General features: G+C 42.7%; 1 protein-coding gene across 1 annotated transcript in view; it reads left to right on the top strand.

Moving 5' to 3' along the window:
• Nucleotides 1-289: 289 nt before the first annotated feature.
• Nucleotides 290-16,534, top strand: part of tmem62 (transmembrane protein 62) — a 59,380-nt gene continuing 43,135 nt past the window's right edge. Inside the window, exons 1-4 of the mRNA XM_055640890.1 lie at nt 290-826; nt 1,633-1,744; nt 9,206-9,343; nt 12,348-12,393. Coding sequence (XP_055496865.1) covers nt 572-826; nt 1,633-1,744; nt 9,206-9,343; nt 12,348-12,393 — 551 coding nt within the window. The 5' untranslated portion in view covers nt 290-571. The remainder of the gene's footprint in view (nt 827-1,632; nt 1,745-9,205; nt 9,344-12,347; nt 12,394-16,534) is intronic.

Below are 16,534 nucleotides of genomic sequence, written 5' to 3'. Positions count from 1 at the left end.
ATCACTGCCTCCCAAATTCTATATTTAATGCTCTGATTTAATGCTCGAAAGCCTTATTGATAACCCTATTCCTCTTATGCCACTCAAGAATTAAAAAAAACCGCAAAGTGCTGGATTGCTGGAGAGGGTCAGGCTTCTCTGGAGAACAATATGACGTTTCGCGTCGGGGTCCTTCTTCAGACGTAACCTATCCATGTTCTCCGGAGTTGCCGACCCACTGAGTTGCTCCAGCATTTTGTGCCTTTTTGTGTAAACCAGCAACTGCAGTTCCTCGTGTCTAATCGTTTACTTTTAAACGCAGCAAGCCCAAGAATTAGGATTGACGGAAGGTACAGTTCCTGATTTAGTTTAAGAGACTAAGCAGGTTGCAGGAGGATTCCTCTTCACCTCAACCCAAAGCCACCCATCCGTCAGACCCCCGCCGTTGCCCAGCCCGGACACCTCAGGCCTCTCGTTATTGAGCAGACCACCAGGTGCTTCTCGGCAAAGGCTGGGCTGCTGAAAGGAGAAGGCCAACGCCGCATAGGCCGCAGGATGAGCACTCACTAGAGGGCGGGCTGTAGGCGGCCGGATGCGGGGCGGTCAGGTGTCAGCGGCGTTGCCGAGGTTGCCGCACTCGGGCTCCGATGCCGCGCTGGTTACAAGGATGCTCCAACTGTTCAGCGTGCTGATCGCCGCCGGCCTCTTCCTGGCCTGCCTCACGGCTTATGTGCTGGATAACTACACGGTGCAGCAACGGAGTTACGGCGGTGCCGGTGGGCACCCGCGGGGAGCGCAGCCTCCCTACCCGGGCGGGAGCATGGACAACGTCTTCTGGTTCCTGCAGGTAGCGCGACCCCCCCCACCCGTGCCCGCAGCGCGCGCTCCGTCCGCGCGACCCCCCCCACCCGTGCCCGCAGCGCGCGCTCCGTCCGCGCGACCCCCAACCGTCTCCGTGCCTCCGGCTGTCAACAGAGGTCTCCGGGTCGATTGCGCAACATTAGTGTAACGGACGAGCCCTTCCAGCTAATGAACCGTCATTAAAACGGAGCCCCTGGCCTTTTAAACACACCGCCTCATCCACCCACTGCGTTTTCACTTCCATTGCTGGACCAATGCAATTAATAAATTGGGGTGATTTCTCTTTTTTTTGTTGGTGTCGTATTGTGTTTCTTGAAAAAGGGTATACGCTGCTACATCGATACACTGTAAAACAGTACACAGTTTCAACAGGATTTCACCACTAAACTTTGGGACATTCCAACAGATGTAGATTAAAATATGACTAAAGCAAAATTATTCTTCATTATTTAAAAAAAACCACTATCAATTTATTTTAATCATTGAACTTATTTAGTTTGTTTGATTGTATATTTTCCTATGCCTAATCGTGAAGTATTTTGCTTGCTGCTTCTGTGTTTCTGAGCGACGTGGAAGAATAGCTCAGGTCAAGTTCACATGGCCGATGAACCCTGGGCATTAAATCGGAATCAAATTACGCATTCTGAGCATCGGGATATTTTGTCACAATAGTTAGTGTTCTGTTGTATTTTGAATCAAGTGATGGAAAAAAGTGAGGTTTTGAGAATGTAATATTTAACATTTTATTTTAAAGCATTTGCTCTTTTCGTAAGAAATGTTTTTACTCCTCAGGTGTCTGACATCCACATCAGTAGGTTTGTAGATCCCCAAAGAGCCCCTGACTTTCAGAAGTTTTGCACAGAGACCATTGATGTTATTAAGCCAGAAATCGTTTTTGTCACAGGTAGGTCATGATACTCAATATAAAAATAGTTTAGTCATCAGTCAGCCTGTAGTTTATCCAATATTTAAAACCTGAATGTTCAATCCAATGTGATCAGTGGAACATATTATTTATCATATTCTGTTGATTGTAATCTATATTGCTGATTTTGAGATTTTTTCATAATGCGGAGGGTATTTTTCTTTTTTTTTTAATGTAGTTCATTTGACAAAATTATTATTCATGGGCAAACATCTTTGAGCAATGTTTAAATCAAAATATTGGAGATCCTCTTTCTCCCTTAAAAATAAAGCTCCATCATTTTCCAACTAATTTCCAACAGTTTAGTTGTTCAGTAACAGCTTTTTCCCCAACTTGGATCTTAAATAGAATGGTGCAGATGCATCCTCCATGGTTTTGGATTGCATTGTGATTGTAAGTTTAAATTGTGTTCCATTATTTATAAATGTTCCATATAAAGTGTGACTTTCTGCATAAATGGTTCTCAACAGAACTACAAGAAAAACAAAAGTGCATTAGGGGCATTGTAAATTCACCTGGTTGTGGAGTTGACATTAATCCTGACTTTGGAACATTGAGGTTTGAAGCGAATGACTTAAGCAACTTGCTCAGCTTCTCATTTTATCCCTCCCTTTTTTTCTATTCTTAAGAAGCTTGTCAAATTATTTCTTTGTTACAATACAGCATTGACTTTAAAGGTCTCCTATGGAAACATTTGTCTTTGGGTAAAAAATGACACCTCGTTTCACATATTTATATTTTCGATTACTTAAAATGTTGCTTCTTAGTGATAGATTTATTTGTCATAGATGAACACATTGGCTAGATTAAGTTTTAAAGATGGGTAGAAAAATCATAAAACCAATGAGCATTCCTTTTTAATTCCATAAGAACATGATTAAGTCACTCAACTCAAACCTGTTTTACCATTCAAAAAGATTAAAGTGAATCTACATCTCTAATTAGATTAGATTAGATTAGATTAGACTTTATTAATCCCCTTATTCAGGGGAAATTCAGATGTCCTTGCAGCACACTAATAAAAATACAACATAGCATTCAAGAAGAAATTCAACACCAAAACATCCCCCCACAGTGGAAACCACTGTGGGGGAAGGCACAAAGTCCAGTTTACCAGCATTTTTTACCAGATAATTGACCATTTGACCAGATAATTACCAGCATTTGTCAATATGCCTGTAGCGAACAAAAATCGAGTAATTATCTCTGTCTTGAAAATGTTAATTGGTGGCCAGCATTCACAAATATTAGGGGAAGAGAGTCCTCAATTTCTGTTACTATTTGTGTCAATGACACATATGTGTCAAGGCCGCCACAGTGACACAGCTCCCGTCTCACAGACCCGGGTTCGATCCAGATCTTGGGTGCTGTCTGTGTGGAGTTTGCATGTTCTCCCTGTGACTGCTTGGGTTTCCTCTGGGTACTCTAGTTTCCTCCCACTTCCCACTTCCCAATAGTTATGTGGTTTGTAAGTTAATTGATTTCTGTAAATTGCCTCCAATGGGTAGGCAGTGGATGGTACGTGAGATAAGTGAGTAAAGAAGGGTCTCGACCCGAAACGTCGCCTATTCCTTCACTCCATAGATGCTGCATCACCCGTTGATTTTCTCCAGCTTTGTCTACCAACGGGATCCCACCACTGGCCACATCTTCCCATCTCCTCCCCTGTCGGCTTTCCCAGAGACCGCTCCCTTCTTAACTCCCTGGTCAATTCGTCCCTTCCCACCCAAACCACCCCCTCTCCAGGCACTTTCCCATGCAACTGCAGGAAATGCTACACTTGTCGCTTTACCTCCCCCCTTGACTCCATTCAAGGACCCAAGCAGTCTTTCCAGGAGCGGCAGAGGTTCACCTGCACCTCCTGCTACCTCAGCTATTGCATCCGCTGCTCTAGGTGTCAACTGCTCTACATCGGTGAGACCAAGCGTAGGCTTGGCGATCGCTTTGCCCAAGACCGCCGCTCGGTTCGCAATAACCAACCTGATCTTCCGGTGGCTCAGCACTTCAACTCCCCATTCCGAATCCGACCTTTCTGTCCTGGGCCTCCTCAATGGCCAGAGTGAGGCCCACCGTAAATTTGAGAAGCAGCACCTCATATTTTGCTTGGGCAGAATTGACTTCTCCAATTTCAGGTAGTTCCTGCTTTCTCCTCCACTTCCCAGCTCTTCCTCAGCCCACTGTTTCTGCATCTTCCTTTCTTCTTCCCGCCTCCACCCCACATCCTCACATCAGTCTGAAGAAGGGTCTCGACCCAAAACTTTGCCTATTTCCTTCGCTCCATAGATGCTGCGTCACCCGCTGAGTTTCTCCAGAATTTTTGTCTTCCCATTCACACAAGGTCTGTTATCCCACTTTCCTCACCCACTCCCTACACATTAGGGGCAATTTTACAGAGTTAAGTTAACCTACAAAGCCAATGCGTCTTTGGTGTGCGGGAGGAAACCCACACGCTTGCAGGGAGAATGTGCAAATTCAACACAGACCGTGCCCGAGGACAGGATCGAACACAGATCCCTGGCGTGTGAGGCAGCAAGTCCACCAGCTGTGCCACTATATTTTATTTTCCAACACACAAAAAAATTATACGTTGATAACTTTAGTTACTAAAAAAAAAGAACCTATCCATGTTCAGCCTTAAATCTCTATGTGACACTATGTCCCCCATTACAGCTACGGTATGTTTTAATTCAGTTCAAGACTATGGGGCAGTACATTGACCATAAAGTTACCAGAGACCCGGAATTGATCCTGAATATGGGTGCTGTCTGTATGGAGTTTGCTCCTTTTCCCTTTGATCGCATCGGTTTTCTCCGGGTGCTCTTGTTTCCTTCCACATTCCAAAAACGTGCAGGAACCTTTTTCAGGCCCAACCCAAAACGTAATCTTTTCCTTTTGTCCAGAGATTCTGTCTGACCTGTTGAGTTACTCCAGCTTTTTGTGTCTATCTTCAGTTTAAACCAGCATCTGCAGTTCCTTCCTACACACATGATTCAGCATTCAGTATTCAGTATTTACTTTAATGTCATTTTAACTGAGTACACAGATGAAACGAAAAAAAATTGTTTCTCAATCAGTTCCCATCAGTGCGGTTAATAAAAACGGAATAAATACATATAGCTTTAAAAATTAAAATTACCATATCTAAAATAGGCCTAAAAATTGAAATAAAAACAGACATTCAGACCGAACAGTGGCTTTGCTTTGACAGGTGCCTAGATGTCAAAGTATGGGCGAGGTTAGATGTGTTGGTGTATGATATATGGGGAGGGGACACAGTCCGTTAACCAGTCTTATTGCCTGTGGGAAGAAGCTGTGTAGCATCCTGCTGGTTTTGCAGCTGATGCTCCTGTACCTCTTCCCAGATGGCAGAATGGAGAAGATGTGGTGTGATGGATGATAGGGGTCCTTGATAATGGAGATGGCTCTGCTGATGCTCCGCTTCTGATAGATCTCCAACAGGAAAGGGAGTGGGGCACCAATGATCCTGCTGGCTGTCTTCACTATCCTGTTAAGTTGGTTTTGCTCATAAGCCTTGCAGCTCCCAAACCAGGAAGTGATGCCGTAGGTCAATATACTCTCGATGGTGCCCCTGTAGAAGGTCCTTAGATGAACAGTAGGGAGACCTGCTTTTCTTAGTCTTCGGAGAGGGTGGAGCCGCTGCTGAGCTCATTTGATCACTGCTGTGGTGTTGGTCGTAGAGGTCAGGTCATCCGCCAGGTGAAGTCCCAAGAACTTCACACTGCTGACCCTCTCCACAGCAGCTCCATCAATATGCAGCGGAGTGTGATGTTGTTTTCCAGCCCTCCTGAAATCGATCACCATTTCCTTAGTCTTTTCCACATTGAGGGTGAGATTGTGAGATGTGCACCACTCCGTAAGCAGCTCCACCTCCATCCTGTACGCCGACTCATTGTTGTCACTGATGAGACCCACCACAGTTGTGTCATCAGCGAACTTATTGATATAATTATTGCTGAGTCTGGCAGTACAGTCATGAGTAAGCAGACTGAACAGCAGGGGGCTTAGGACACAGCCTTGGGGTGAGCCAGTGCTCATAGCGATGGTTCTTGATGTCCGACTGCCCACCCTGACTGTCTGCTGCCGTTGTGTCAAATAGTTAAGGACCCAGTTGCAAGTGTCAGTGTCCACCTTCAACTGCTTCAGCTTTTCCACCGACTGCTTCAGCTTTTCCCCCGACAGCTTCAGCTTTTCCACCAACAGCTTCAGCTTCTCCACCAACAGCTTCAGCTTCTCCACCAACTATAGGATAGAACTTTATTAATCCCAGGAGGGAAATTGTGTGTGTGTGTGTGTGTGTGTGTGTGTGTGTGTGTGTGTGTGTGTGTGTGTGTGTGTGTGTGTGTGTGTGTGTGTGTGTGTGTGTGTGTGTGTGTGTGTGTGTGTGTGTGTGTGTGTGTGCGTGTGTCTATCTTCTATATTACTAAAAGTCTGATCTTGACCACTTCCTGTTGTTCTGTATATTGATTTAGAAAAAACGCTGCCACTTACGGCTGTGATTTTTGGCCATCTTACTCAGAGTCCCCCTCCGCTGTGCAGGATAGCAATTTTCCCATCGATTAAAAATAAAAGAGTTATTAGTGTTTAAAAAATGTTGAGATTCCTCTCCTGAAGGCCATGCCCCTTCTGGAGGGGCTATAAAACCGAGAAGTCTTGAGTGCCTCAGTCAGTCTCTGCAAGATGGGGAAGCGAGAGGGTCACGTCTCTCAGTCTGAGCTGTGAATAACACTGAACACATGTCTACTAAACTGTGAGTGGTTTTACTGGCCTGTCAGTGCCCTTAATGTGGTTTTAAAATTTGGTTTGGAAATGCTAAAGCTGTGTTGCCTTTGGTTTGGAAATGCTAAAGCTGTGTTGCTATTGGTTTGGAACTGCGAAAGCTGTGTTGCCATTGGTTTGGAAGTGCTAAAGCTGTGTTAGCACTTCCTGTTTGCGCTTGATATTGATTTTAGAAAAATTGCTGCCTCGTACTGCTGTGATTATTGGCCATCTTACTTGGAGTCCCCCTCCGCTCACCAGGTGCCGAGGATTTTTCCCATCGATGAAAAATAAAAGTGTTATTAGTGTTTAAAAAATGTTGAGATTCTCTCTCCTGTCAATCACACCATGAAGGCCACGCCCCTTACTGGTGGGAGGGACTATAAACCCCAGAAGTGTGGGTGTGGCTCAGTCTCTGCAAGATGGAGTAGGGAGAGGTCACGACTCGCTTTTTTTAGTGGCCTTGCGTGAAATGGTATGAAACTGCACTTGAATTTGGTGGCCTTGCACCCTGCTTGAAATGGAATTTCAAGGAATTGCCGCAAGTCAACTGCCAGCCCACTAGCCGTGAGTGAGCTGCCAACACAACAGGCTTGAGTGACTGAGACGCCAGCCCAAGAATCCGTTCGTCCCACAATATCCATACTAGCCCTCTGGAAACCAGTCCCTTCAGCCCACAATATTAGAATTGGTGGAGAGGTGGAATATTGCGTTGGGGGACCATCCCTCCCATGTGATGCTGGGACCCAATGGGTCCCACTTATTCTACATATATATATATATATATTACACAACACAATATTCCACCTCTCCACCAATTTCAATATTCAGGAGAGAGAATCTCAACATTTTTTAAACACTAATAATTCTTTTATTTTTCATCGATGGGAAAAATCCTCATGTCCTGCACAGCGGAGGGGGACTCTGAGTAAGATGGACAAAAATCAAATTGCATGAAATCCGCATGTAACCATTGTGTCAAAGGTTATGAAAGGCCTGAATCATTAAAACACTTTGGGTTCTCTCATAGTGTTCCCCAGTGTACACTATTAAGGTCTGGAACAAACAGATTTGTTTGAGAAACTCACCACAGTTCTACGAGATATTCTCTGTCCTGATCTGAGCTGGAATTAAGAGGGCAACATGGAAGCAGGTTCAGGGTACAGGTCAAACACACAATTCCCTCCAACATTATCAAACAAAGTTTGACACTGAACTACATGGATACAGGAGGGAAAATAACCAAAAACTTGACCTCAGGTTTAAAGAGTATCTTTCACAGAGGGATGAGGGTTAGAGAGGATTTTCATGTTTTGTTTTTCATTTCCTTGTGACACAAAACTGTTCGGCCCATTGTGTCTATGTTACCTGTATTCTGACTTTTCCTTTAATCCTATTTCCCCCCCACCTATTCCGCTTAAACCCATTCTCTCTCACATGCCCACCAACTCCCCTGATTCTCCTTCCTGACGAAGGAGTGTTGAATCAAGCATCAAGGCCTGGATGGTGCTGAGGCTAAGAGATTGATTCTCATACTGCAGGGTTGGAACCAGACACAATCTCATGATGTGTTGCCACTTTGGGTTGAAATGTGAAGAATATCTGTACTCTCTCCAAAGCTTTAGCACTCTCAATGCCCAAGGATTCGGTGGATGCTCTGTTCTTGAATATATTCAAAATTGGGGTTGATTGATAATAACGAGAATCAAGGTATCTGGTAATAGAATGTGAATGTGGAGTGGGAGTAAAGGTTCATCCACAATACATGTTCTTAAAGTGAACTCACTGCTGTGAGGAATATTTAAATCTAATAATGTATTGGCATTTAAGAGTCGGATAAAGAGATGAGGGAAAACAGAATAGCAGGCTATATGTGGAGGTATGAGGATATTTTGATATAAACACTTATCATTTGGGTTGAATAATCTCTGCAGATGCCCCAAATGTGAAATAATAGTACAATAATGCAAATGATTAGGACCAATGCAGTGAGAGTTCAGGTTAAGTTAAGTTTGTGTATGTGATAATGAAAAGACAAAATCAATGTTCAGACAAAATATTAGCATACAAGTCATGTTTAACAAAATAGATGGTGTACAAGCTTCCTGCATATGTTTGATTCATGACATCTTAGGTTAACTGAAGATTTTATTTTAGACTGTACAGTAAGGTTTAGCTTATACTGGTTAGCCATTAATGAAATCACTTGGAAAGCAGATAGAAAATATTCAAAGACATTGTTTGCACTGTGCTTTGAGGAAATAAGTCCCAAAGATTCATAATCTAAATTTTTTTTTTTTTACTTCATTCTCCGAGTTAAATGGGTGACCTTTTATTTTTATATTGTGATCCCCGATTATAGATTCTCAAACAAGAGAAAATTCCAAATCCACCCTGCCAAGGATCTGAGTCATAGTCATACAGTATGGAAACTGGTCCTGCAGCACCCATTTATGTTAATCCAGTTTTACTCTGTATCCAATTGAAGTCCCCTAATATCTTCTTCACATAAACCTCCTTATGTCTTCCAGATTCTCAAGGGCTGTTGAAGCTAATAGACAGGAAGAGCATGGGGGTTGAGAGGGACATGTCTATTGCCAAACTGAATTATTGGTCTGTTCTGAAAGCCTTGATTTCACTTTCACGTCACATTGCTTTTTACAGGGGATCTAACGGACGCCAAAGAAAGGAATAGGATTGGATCTCGTCAATATGAGATTGAGTGGCAAACCTATCAGACAATCCTGAAGAAATCCAGAGTTTTGGAAAAGACCAAGTGGATTGATATCAAAGGAAATCATGGTATGCCAATCATCTTGGTTTAGTTCTGCTATCTCATCAATTCTAATATAGCAGTCTTGTAATTGACTCATGATATTGCTTCAATAAATAATATTTGCAGATGGCCTTAACCTTTAGACCCCCTAAAGAGTTTTACAGCCAAAATGCACTTTCTGCAGTGTAAACATTTTGTAACTACAAGATACAAGATACATTTAATTGTCATTTGGACCCCTTGAGGTCCAAACGAAATGCCGTTTCTGCAGCCATACATTACAAACACATAGACCCAAGACACAACATAATTTACATAAACATCCATCACATCGCTGTGATGGAAGGCCAAATAAACTTATCTCTACACTGCACCCCCCCCCCCCCCCCCCGATGTCAGAGTCAAAGTCAAAGCCCCCGGCTGGCGATGGCGATTGTCCCGCGGCCATTAAAGCCACGCCGGGTGGTGCGAGGTCGCGCACCGGGTCTTGGTGTTAGAGCCCCCGGTGTGCGCTCGCAGAGTCCCGCGGCCATTCCAAGCCGCGCGGGGCAGTGATGTAGGCCCCGCTCCAGGAGCTCTTCGACCCCGCAACTCGGGCGGGAGAAGTCGCCGTTGCGAGAGCCCTGAAAAGCGGTCTCCCTCCAGGGAGCCGCGGGCTCCCGGTGTGCCGCCGTCCACAGACCTGCCGTTGGAGCCTCCGACTCTCCGGTCGGGCAACAGCAGCGCTCCTCCACCGTTCCACCCGCTCCGGACTCGGCCAGCCCCGCGACGGCGACGGTGAGTCGTACCACCAGAGTCCCCAGTCTCTTCCTGTTGGAGGCCGCTCCTCGTTGCGTCCCCAACGACAACGGAAACCCGACGAGAAAAGGTCGGGTCTCCCGTGCAGGGAGAGATTTAAAAAGTTCTCCCACCCCACCCCCGCCCCCCCCACACCCACACCCCAACAAAAAATAACAAAAACTACATAAAAACACAGACAAAAAATAATAAAACGCGGACAGACTGCAGAGGCCGCTGCTGACCAGAGTCGCGCCGCCCACCAACTAATAAACATAAAACATAATTGGCAAGAGGAACAGTGGTGCAGCCACTGATTTCTCACAGTGCCAACAATTGGTGTTCAATCCAGACCCCAGGTTGTGACTACGTGGAGTTTGTACACTCTTCCTGTGACCATTTGGGTTTCCTCCAGATGCTCTAATTTCCCCCTACATCCCAAAGATGATTGGGTTCATAGGTTAATTGTTAGCCACAGTTAATTGCACCGAGTGTGTGGGTGTGGCATATAATCAGTGGGGAGTTGATGGGAATGCAGGGAGACTAATATTCATTAGTATGAATGTTCATTTACTCATTGGCACAGTGAGCCGCGGGGCCTATTTGTGTGCTGTATGGCTCTGTGACTCTCGTTTGCCTGCAGCAAAGTCGCCAGATGATCTGTCTTTTCAGTAGCTTTGTTGAAGAATTTAAGGCAAATTTTTTTTTCCATATTTCAAGACTTACAATGGTGTCTTATGGTCAATTTAAAGAGCAAGCAGACTTTCAGTGCTATGTACTATTCTGACTGATGGCAATACTGACAGCACAATCCTTCATCAAAACTGTTGTATAAAGTGTTCAGGTCTCAGAATTTTTAATGCACAACCTACAGGTAAGAGTGTTACCATGAGGCCAGAACGGAAGACTGGCATAAACCCTTGCTATTCTTTGAATTTCCAAATAAGTTTCTAAGGAAATAACCTTCAGCTTCAGGTAGAGCAGTGAGACAATTAGAGCCACGAGGCAGGTTGCTGATAAATAACCAGGAGAGGTTGGTCCAAGAACAGAGGAAGGATGAGATGCCTTGCATCGCAAATAAGCAAAAGGCCTGCATCAACCTGAAACAATTTTCTCCTCTTACCCAAGTAAAAAGATTTTTCAAAAAATCTTGGAGTAGGATTTTTCTTTTTCCTTTTGCTCCTGTAATCAAATTGGTCTATAATAGACTTTATTTATATTTCTATGATTCTACAGACCTTGGCTGGGAACCTGGGGCTCACCAAAATTGTTCCCAATTGGGCCCCGCACATCCTAAGGCCTAGTAGCCATCCTAGTTGTGGTGTTCTAGCATTGTTTAGGTAGAGAACACACGTAAACCACCTGCCCGGTTTAGACTTAGCATAGGGAGTGCTACACTATTAATTTCAATTTCTAGGATGGCTGTGAGAAATTTTGGTATGAATTAATGTAGATTTATAAATTGTTTAAATATGATGAAATGTTTTGGTCTAATCTTAGAATGTTAGAATCCTGTGAGATATTGCCAGTAGTTCTCATCAGTGACAGTCCCAGCTGAGCCACGGGGCTGGCCTAACTGGTGTCAAAGTTTTTCCCAATATTTTTTTGGTCAGGGCTTATTCTAATGCTCACCACCCTCAACACAAGATAAGCCCACAAGGGCCCTGTTGATGTGAGTGATTCAGCCAGCTCTTCCCCAGTCCAGATTGCTGGGTGAATCTGTGTCAAATTGATGAGAAGCACAAAGCTGGCAGCTAACTGAATTCTGGCCCAATGCTTCCTTCCTAGAATGTACGATTCAAATAAAGAAGTAAGCATTAACGTGGGAAAGGTACATTACAGGCTAATTTCAGGACATGGTCTTGAATCAGAACAGGGGAGTTGCAATTTTAAAATTATTTGGTTTTCAAGTTACTTCATGGCATCACATCTCCCTATCTATGTATTTGCTTCACAGCTTCTCTCTCAATGTCTCTTGTTCCTTTGTGCAACCCCAATATGTTTATACCATTATGGGCAGTAATGTCTTCAGCTTTCTCAGCTCTGAATCCAATAACTTTCTCCATCAGTATCTCTTTATTTTAAGACACTCATTAGAGTATACCCTTCTGATCAAATGTTTGCTTTTTTTTTTAATGCATCATGGTATCACAGTTTGTCTTATTAGACTCTGAGAACCCATGGACGTTTTATTATGTTAAGGCTGGCTTATAAATACCCACCATGATGCAGTCTTCTTCTTTCTCACCACAGATACTTTCAATATTCCATCACTTGAGAGTGTCAATAACTACTACAGGTATTGTGCTTAAAGTCTATCTAAATTTGGGTTCTGAAACTTAATGAGTGATGTGTTGTTTATTCATTCCTGGGATATAAATTATGATTCATCTTTGCTAGAAAAAATGCAGCCGGATCTCTTTTAATGCATCAATTAAAGATCGAGTCTCACCTGAGAAGTTTTCTCTCTGCAGTTTCCCTGTGCCAAGTATCACCTGATGGGAAAGCCAGAAATGTTTAGTCATGATAACCATCTGTTCTCATTCAAACTAATCTGATGGATGTGCAAGTCTGGGAACAAAGAGGTCTTATGTTTAAGATTCAGTTATTGTGGGAAACGCCTTGTCTCTCAAAGTGGCTTTTCAGAACACAAATAAAGGGGTGGGGCACAATAGAGACCGCTGGAGTATTTCATGGAATCAAAGGAGGAAGTGTGTTAAGTGAGCTGGGCTGGAGGTTTTTTGGATTGCACAGTGTTGAGGGGAGGGACATTCTCAATAATAGGTTTTAATGCCACAGTAAATTCTTACATATCTTGTTTAAATAAAACTTGCCTGACAAGTGCTGGAAATATGTCCTTTAGAGGCTGGGTATACTTAGAATTCTAGAATTATTTGTTTTGGTTCTCTCAAAGAGCAATCCAGTTACTCCCATTCCCAACCCTTGCCCATAACTTTGCAGTTTTTCCTCCATTAACATTTAATCACTCTAAAACTGCATCTCCTTCACTCTCAGGCAGATCATTAATAATTCAGCACATTGTGCATGTTTCTCCTGCATGCAGTTTGTCCCAGACATCTCTAAATGTATGTTGTCTAATCTAACCATCTGCTGAAAACTGTTCCCCTCTATTTACTCCTCTTATCAAAAAGTGTTAAACAATTCTTGTCAACTTTCTTCTCGGCTTTCTGTGCAGTAAGGAGAAAATCCTAGCTTTTACAATCGATCTTTTGTGATTAATCCAATTTCATGTGGCCAAAACTACAGCCTCTACCATTTAAGATGAGGAGGGAACACCACCACCTCCAAGTTTCTTTCCAAACCACATATTGTTTTGCCCAGTCCATCTCACAAACCAGCCCCCCTGGCCTCCCTCCATTAACTCCATCTTGTAGTCAATCTTCCAAACTACATAATTGCGGCCTTTCCCTTTTTTAATCTGTGCGTTCTGTGTAACTGTAATGTTATAGCACTATTAGACTATATTCTGCACTCTAATATTTTTCTCTTTACATGCATTGTATTTGTTGTGTATGGCATGATTGTACTCGTGTATAGTATTATTTGACTCAATAGTAAGCTTTTCATTGCATCTTGGTACACGTGACAATAATAAACTAATACCAATACCTATATCTGGACTAACAGCTATTTGTTCTGTCAGATATTGGAACTTCTTACGAAGCATGTTCTGTAGATCTCCAAGAATGTGCCTATCTACTGTTCAGACCATTGATGTTCAAGGGATCTTGGGGTGGGACTATAGCTCCCTGAAGATGCCAACACAAGTAGATAGAATGGTAAAGATATTATATAGCATTCATGCCTTTATTGGTCAGGGCACTGAGTATAAAGGTCACGTTGCAGCTGTTAAAGACTTTAGTTAGGCCACATTTGGAGTATTGCATGCAGTTTTGATCACTGTACTGCATGGAGGCCTTCTTCATCACCATATATACCTGTCCTTTTACATTGAAGTCTCTCTGTTTCTGAATACTCCTGAGGACCTTTCCAGTCATTATGTATTTCTTGGCCTTTTTAGTCCTCTCTTGTACTTTTCTGGATTCAATTCCATTTGCCATTGGTCTGCTGATCTTAGCAACTGATCGGTTTCATTCTGTAACTTACCATCAATGGCACAATTTTTGTGTAATTTGAACCTTTCTTATTTTATCTTATTTTAACATATCTTATTTAGGTTCAGGTTTCAATGTCATGTGTACCGAAGTACAGTGAAAAGCTTTTTTGCATGCTGTCCAATCAAATCACATAATACGTTACATAAATGCAATCAAGGCAAACTGAAGTACGAAGGGAAAGATGGGAAAGATACACAGTGCAGAATATAATTCTCAGCATTATTGTGCAATGGTTCCAGAGACAAAGTCCAATATCTGCAATGAAGTAGAGGGGTGTTCGACTGTACTCTAGTTTATGGAAGCTTATGCAAGATCTAGATCAGAGGATAATCTTCCTGGAAGTTTGTCTCTGGATACTATGGGGTGTTGCAAATGGTTGATGGCAGACTGTTGGTGCAAAATATTATGTTATCCAAAGCTGTCAGTCACCATTGCCCTAAATTTCTTTGTCCTGTATCTTTCTAGGGCTCTGCTGAAGACATTTTCAGGATCTCATGGTCAGGAGTCCAAAAATATATAGAACAGGTGACTGATGACTTGTTTGCCTAGGTTAGCAAACAGACCATTAGGTGCAATCAGTGTATCGTAGTGTTGACATTACACATGCTTTACTGCTTCCTACCTCCCCTTAAGTCATTGACTGTCCTCCTCTTCTTTTCTCCATAATGCGCACAAGCTTCTGCTTAAATTGATTGTAATCCTATCAGCTGTTCCTGTATTGATTTTTGTTAGTGACTATCTTATATTTATGACAATGAATCCGTTATCCCATATATATATATGTAAATATCTCTGCAAGTTTTGTTCTGGAATCAAAGCAGATGCACCCAATTCCACATTGTCCAAAAGATGGATACCACATAGCTTAAGTGTCTGCATACAGTAAAGGAATTGGTAACATCTAGGATGGCAGCTGGTTAGACAAGACAAATGGTGCATGTGTTCCCAGAGAATTCACCTGAATACTGGAGAAGATGGTGGTTACTCAGGATTATTCTGTCTGAGCTCTTGGCACATGGCTGGCTCAGCTGGATGGAATGGGATGGGGTGGTAGATTGCATCCTTGACGCCAGGGACTTCGCTGAGTAGCTGCAGATATTGAGAGGCAAAATGTTTTTAGAAGTCAGAGAAACAAGAGGTTGGGGTAAAGAAAACTAAACATAACACAAGCAATGGAACGAGCAGTCAACCATTTGGCCTGTTGTATTTACTCCACTGTCATAGGTGATCTTTTACTTCAATGCTATTTTTCTGTACTAACGCCATATCAATTGATTTATTTCTTGTCCAAAATCTGTCAATCTGAATACAGTTAGATAGGGACAACAGCTCTAGGTGCAGAACCACAAAGATTCATTACTCTCTGGATTAAACATTTCTTCTCACCTCTATCATGAATGGTTGACCTCTCACGTTAACTCTGTGGGCCTTGGTTCTCCACACATATTGCATGTATCAAATTTTCTACCTTTTAATAAGATCATATTTTGTCATAGACACTCAAGAAAATACATGCCCAGCCTACATAATCTCTCCTCATCCAACAACACATCACCCAATAATCAATCTGGAAACATTTGATGCACTTTATCACAGTTGTATCTATCCTTGGATAAGGAAACCAAACCTCTACAAAATACTCTTACAGTCTGAAGAAGGGTCTCGACCTTCCAAAATGTCATCCATTCCTCCTCTCGAGAGATGCTTCCTGTTCTGCTGAGTTACTTCAGCAGTTTGCGTCTATCATCGGTGTAAACCAGCATCTGCAGTTCCTTCCTACAACACTCTAGATGCAACCTTTCCAAGGACCAATGTATTTGTTATAGGAGCAAAACTGTACACATTATTTACACTTGCCATATTGTTCCACTCACTATTAAAATAACCTAAAACTGTGAGCATTGCCAATGTACCAATTTACCATGATAAAGAAGGAGGGCATTCATCCAATCAGAACTCTGGTCTCTGATGCTGAGTTGGAACAGTATAATTCCTGGTGTGATCAATTAGACTTCACATCTCGGCTACATCTCTACATTGGCAGTAGAATTAATCATTGCAATAATCCACACTCAGTTTACAAATTAGGATCAGGACTAGACCCTTTGGCCCCTCAAGCCTGCTTTGCTGTTCAATAAAATTTGGTCAGTCTGCTTGGAACCTCAACCTTGTTTATCAAGTAAATAACTACCCTTGCTTTAAATTTTATTTGAATATATTCTTCTTCTACTACGCTCTGAGGAAGAGTTCCAAGGCATGTACCCCCTCAGAGAAATTAAAAACATCTTCTCTGTCTTAAAT

This window comes from Leucoraja erinacea, chromosome 9 (genome assembly GCF_028641065.1).
Source record: "Leucoraja erinacea ecotype New England chromosome 9, Leri_hhj_1, whole genome shotgun sequence".
Classification (NCBI taxonomy): Eukaryota; Metazoa; Chordata; class Chondrichthyes; order Rajiformes; family Rajidae; genus Leucoraja; species Leucoraja erinaceus.
This window is presented reverse-complemented; position numbering and strand designations above follow the sequence as displayed.